This window comes from Chaetura pelagica, unplaced genomic scaffold (assembly GCF_000747805.2).
Source record: "Chaetura pelagica isolate M959 unplaced genomic scaffold, ChaPel_1.0 scaffold32, whole genome shotgun sequence".
NCBI lineage: Eukaryota > Metazoa > Chordata > Aves > Apodiformes > Apodidae > Chaetura > Chaetura pelagica.
The window spans coordinates 1,441,543-1,446,806 of NW_009952368.1; the positions used below are offsets into that span (position 1 = coordinate 1,441,543).

The 5,264-nt window shown below is 53.9% G+C and overlaps 2 protein-coding genes across 2 annotated transcripts in view; both read right to left on the reverse strand.

The window, feature by feature from the left end:
- Positions 1–1,265, reverse strand: part of LOC104398063 (V-set and immunoglobulin domain-containing protein 10) — a 7,201-nt gene extending 5,936 nt beyond the window's left edge. The window contains exon 1 of the mRNA XM_010008109.1: positions 1,205–1,265. Within this exon, the coding sequence (XP_010006411.1) occupies positions 1,205–1,265 (61 nt within the window). The remainder of the gene's footprint in view (positions 1–1,204) is intronic.
- A 204-nt stretch (positions 1,266–1,469) lies between these two features.
- Positions 1,470–5,255, reverse strand: DDX25 (DEAD (Asp-Glu-Ala-Asp) box helicase 25). Its single transcript, XM_010008110.1, has 9 exons — positions 5,170–5,255; positions 5,003–5,095; positions 4,814–4,916; positions 4,106–4,220; positions 3,496–3,673; positions 3,076–3,313; positions 2,722–2,884; positions 2,418–2,606; positions 1,470–1,531 (listed from the first exon to the last, which is right to left on the reverse strand). The coding sequence occupies exons 2-9, from the start codon at positions 5,065–5,067 to the stop codon at positions 1,470–1,472; spliced, it is 1,113 nt and encodes a 370-aa protein (XP_010006412.1). The 5' UTR covers positions 5,068–5,095; positions 5,170–5,255.
- Positions 5,256–5,264: the final 9 nt, after the last annotated feature.

Sequence of the window (5,264 nt, forward strand, 5' to 3'; positions counted from 1 at the left end):
CGCAGAGTCGGTGGCCAGCGGCTGACCTGGCCCACACGTGCACCGTGTGTCAGGTCTCTGCTCCCCACCTCCTTCCCACTCCCCTGGTGATAATTTGGGGGTGAGGACAATGGGGTCTCTTGCTCACCCCCCACCAGCGCCGGCAGCAGGCAGAGGATCCAGGGTCCCCTCCAGCGTGGCTCCATGGTGCCATGTCCGGGCTGCACTCACTGCTTCGATCTCCTCTCCAGTTACCCCTATGCAATTAGGCCCGGCCCAGATTAACCATTAATTATTGATTATTAAATAAAAGAGGCAGCAGGTGCAGGGAAACCCAACCCTGCTGCAATCAGGGCTGAGACTGGGTGTGCTCGCTGCAGGGATGGCACCATCCCCTCCACTTGCCCTGCCACAGGGGGAGAATTTATCCCCAAGCATCAACCCCCCCTACCAGCCCCCATTTATTTTTTTGGCTTAAACTGGGGAAAATAGAGTGTGGCCGCAGAAAAGACAGTTTGGGGGTGGCAGGACCAGCGGGGTTTGATATTTCATCTCCTGCTCTCCAGCCCATCAAACATTCATGGGGGGTGGCCAGGCTGTAACACAACGCCAGGGGGATTTTGGGGTGTGGATGGCAGGCGGTGGACTAGGACACTGAAGCCCATTGTATCCCATTCCTAAAGGTGGGAAAGGGCTCTGTTGGTGGTGGGGTGGGCTTTGCTACCCCCTTCCAGTGGCATTTTTCTGCCTGTAAAGTTTGGGAAAAAAGCAGGAAAAGCTGAAGTGAGGGGAATGACCAAGACTGTGACCTAATAAACCTCCTTCTCCAAGTAAAATCGGTGAGAAATTCCAACAGGAGTCTCCCTGGTAACAAGAAATAATTCTTTTTTATTGGACACAAGCTGGGTGACAGCCAAGGGACAAACCCCCCAGGGACAAACATGCCCTTGGCTGGGGACACAGAGCTCCCTGACGCTCCAACCTCTCCCCCCCCATCACCCTCAAACACTCACATTCCCGGTTCCGAAGGGATGAGGGACAGGATTTGGGATAGCAGCAGTGGATTCCTGAACTGCTGCCATCTAGTGAGCCTAGCTCCTTCCTTTTTAGTAACTCCTTTCTCCTGAATTTTTTTTACTCATGAAAGTTTTCTCCCAGTTTTTGCTGGGAGAAGCTCTGCCTGCTGCCACCTGGAGATTTTTTGGGGCCGGTTACCGCATTTTACCTGTTTCTGCCCCATTTTTGAGGAGCATTATCCCGTGGCCAAGGGTGATTCCTCCAGTCATGGCTACGAAAACCTCAGAGAGAAAACACTGAAAAAAACCAAGGGATTTTCCCCTCCTACCTTCTCCTAAAATATCACAACAAACCCAAACAGCTTTAGGAAGTTATGAGAACTGGGAGATTTTCCCCTGTAACGTAGGTTTTCCTTCCCTTTTTAAACCAAAACTTGGCTCAGGGGGAGCAAAACCCCACCCCCTGCTCCTCACTCAGCTTTGAAGCTTCTCAATCTCATCCATGTCGTCTGGATCCAGCTGCTTGATCCTGGTTTCTGTGGGAAGGAAATAAAAAATGGCCAATAAACCAGGTGAAACCTAGCCTGGAAGCACTTGGTGCAGGATTTACACTTCCAGCTGGGAAAATTCCCCATGGGAACTGGATGCAAGGAAGCAAGAGGCGCCCAAGCAAGCAGCAACAGGATATCCAGACATGTTCCTGCTCCCTGCTCCCACCTCCCCGGGGACCCAGGACAGGTAAGGTTTGTTACCTTCTGACTGAAACTTTATAAAGAAACAGTCAGAGAGTCCATCTGCTTGGATTTCCATCCCCTTTTGGGCTCCTCTGGGGGGAGGAAAAGCCCAACAGGATCCATTTGCAGATGTAAAACAAGCCAGAGAGAGATCATAGAATTGTTAAAGTTGGAAAGGACCTTAAAGATCATCTAGTTCCAATGCCCCTGCTATGAGCAGGGAAACCTACCACTAGACCAGGTTGCACAAAACCTCGTCCAACCTGCCCTTAAACATCTCCAGGGATGGGGAATCAAAAACCTCCATGGGCAATCTATTCCAGTGTCTCGCCACCCTGATAGTGAAGAATTTCTTCCTAATATCTAACCTAAATCTCCCCTCTTTCACTTTAAAGCTATTACCTCTTGTCCTATTGCAATCTTCTCTAATGAAAAGCCCCTCCCCAGCTTTCCTGGAGCCCCTTCAGGAACTGGAAGGTGCTCTAAGGTCTCCCTGGAGCCTTCGCTTCTCCAGGCTGAACAGCCCCAGCTCCCTCAGCCTGTCTTCATAGCAGAGCTACTCCAGTCCCTGGATCCTCTTTGTGGCCCTTCTCTGGAGCCCCTCCAGATCACTGGATCTGGATCCATGAGATCTGGATCACCAGTACAAACCTACCTCTCAGAGAGGCAGACCCACACAAATACTCACGGAAATGCTCCTCAATCATGCGTACGAGCCGCACGTCCTGGCTCTCCACCATGCTGAAGGCGATGCCATCCTTCCCGAAGCGGCCTGTGCGCCCGATGCGGTGCAGGTAGGTCTCGAAATCCGGCTTCTTCCTCTCGTTGATGGGGAGGCTGAAGTTCACCACGATGGTCACCTGCTGCACATCAATCCCTGGAGGCAAAAAAAAGAAGGGATCCCTGCGGATTGGGAAGAATCCTGAACTGGAGGCCAGAAGGAGGAAACATGTTCCGTGCCCTGGGAAAGGCACTGGGCTTCCTGGCGCTACCTCTGGCGCAGACGTTGGTGGCAATGAGGACCTTCTCCCGGCCCTGCCGGAAGTGCTGGATGACATTGGCGCGCTGGGTCACCGTCAGCTCTGCTGTCAGGATGCCAACCTGGTGTCCGTCCTGGCTCATCTGCAGCGCCAGCCAGTCCGCACTCCGCCGTGTCTGGAGGTGCAGGGAGAGGTGGGAGGAGGCAGCTCCGCAGCTCCGATCACTCCCAGCCAACCCTTTGCTCCTATTTTCCATATTCCCAAATCCCCCTGTGCCTTTCCCAGCACTTTTTAACCCCTTGAAATGAAGCAAAAATGTTGCAGAGGAGGGTTTTGAGGAGCCACCCACATCCATGAGATTTTTACCTGGCAGAAGATGATGGCCTGGCCAATAGTGATGCCACCGTAGATGTTGCAGAGAGCTCTGTACTTCTGCTCCTGGCCTTGGCAGACGAAGAAGAACTGGCGGATGTTGCTGAGGGTGAGCTCCTCCTCACGCAGCTTGATGACGATGGGGTTGGAGATGATCCGGATGGCGAAGGCCCGCACCGTTTCCTTGAAGGTGGCAGAGAAAAGGAGCATCTGGCAGGACTCAGGTAAAGCCCTGGGGGTGGAGAAAAGAGGATGAATGAGCCTGGTGCTGAGCTATGCTCATTAGAATTCAAAAAAGCCACCCAAAATTAAAGTGGCTCTTTTCCACCCTCAAGACAAGGGGAGTCTGGCTCAAAGGCAGAGGAAACTAGATCAAAGCAGGGAAGTGGGGCACCAGCCATCAGGAATACTGGCCTCTGAACACGGATGCTTTGACAGGAGAGGCCCTGCGTGTCCATCATGATGTCAGCTTCATCCAGAACAAACAGTTGGATCTTCTTCATGTTGATGAGCCTCCTCTTGAAGCACCAGTCCAGCACCGTCCCTGGCGTCCCAATGATGATCTGCTCTTGCAGCACGGTGCCCTGCGGGACTGCGGGGGGGAATGGCAGCCATGTGCCTCAGAGACAATCACCAAATCCTTCTGGTTGGAAAAGACCTCTTAAGATCGACTCCATCCATAACCTAACTCTACCAACCATTAATCTAATTCCACCAAGTTGAACACTTAAACTAGCCTCCCAATATGATGTGTCCCTGCTGCTTCATCATCCCTTGGAGGCCCTGGAGGGGGCCAGAGCCAAGAGGAGTATGATGAAAATCACTTCTCTCCAGGCTTGAGGGGGTGAAAACCAGCCCCATGGGGGAAGGAGGGAGTCTGGAAGCAGCCAGTGGTCACCAGAAAACACTTTTTAGCAGGAGAGGGGGGATATAAAGGCCATTTTGTTGGGCATCACAGCACTCTGCGTGGCTCTGAGAGATGTAAGGTGGCTCCAGTGAGGTGTCTGGGCAGGAGGGGACCCACCTCGGTGTCCCCGGATGGCGTAGGTCACCCTGATGTCAGCGCAGAATCGCCCGATGCTCTCGATGACGTGCCCAATCTGCAGGGCCAGCTCATAGGTGGGAGCCAGGCAGAGGCACTGATGGGGGAAGAGGGGAGAGCAGTCAACACCAGGATGGAAAGTCAAGGGCATTCCCAAAGTGGGATACACAGAGGGATGGGAAGAGGAGTACAGGAAAATCCCGCCAAAGTGCAGGGGAATCAGGGCAGGGAGCAGCACATCTCAAGGGACAGTGCCAGGAAGTGGCCATTGCTGGCTCTGAGAGGGATTTGCTCCAGGGTGGCAGGTCCCTTCCCTTCCTGGCTCCACAGCCAGTTCCATCAACACCCCTGTGGTCAAGGCAGAGACAGAATGGCAAAAACTGGCTGGGGAAGCTGACCCTGTGCCCAGTGGGGATGTCTGGCCACCAGAACATCAGCAGTCTGGTTTCAAAACGTAAATTCCAAGATAGCCAAAGCATGGCTTAGCCCGCTGCTAGCAAGGAAAAGCACCTCCCAACAGCAGGCATGACGTTTTCCATCCAACATGCTACTGCCATGGGGCTTTACTGGCCCCCTCCAGCGGGTAAAATGGGAGGCAGGGACAAAAAAACAAGGCTCTGCCTCCCAGGCAGTGTCTCCAGGGCTCAAGGCAACCCCCTCCTGCCCTCAGCTTTCCCCTTCCCGCGTTACCTGCGGGTATTTCTCGGTGGCATTAACTCTGCTCAGCATGGCCAAGACAAAAGCTGCTGTTTTCCCTGTCCCTGACTGGCTCTGGGCAATCAGATTTTGGGGCCTGCAAAGGCAAAGGCAGCTTAGCAGGGCAGCAAGGGGGGGATCTGGGCATCCCGGGATGCCTCTAGGGAGCTGGAAACTACTCACGGATAGGCCAGCATGATGGGCAGAGCCGTCTCCTGGATTTTGGATGGTCGGTTGAAGCCCATCATGTAAATCCCCTGCAAAAGCTCCTTTTTCCTGTAAAAAAACACCCCAGGAACCAGCGTGAGAAGGGGCGGGTTTGGCACAGGCCGCGGCCGCGGGCCACTCACAGGGGCAGCTCCTCAAAGGTCTTGGCAGAGAAGAGGGGGGAGCTGGGGTCCCGCTGCAGAATCTCCACGCGGTGGCTGGACTCCACCAGAGAGGT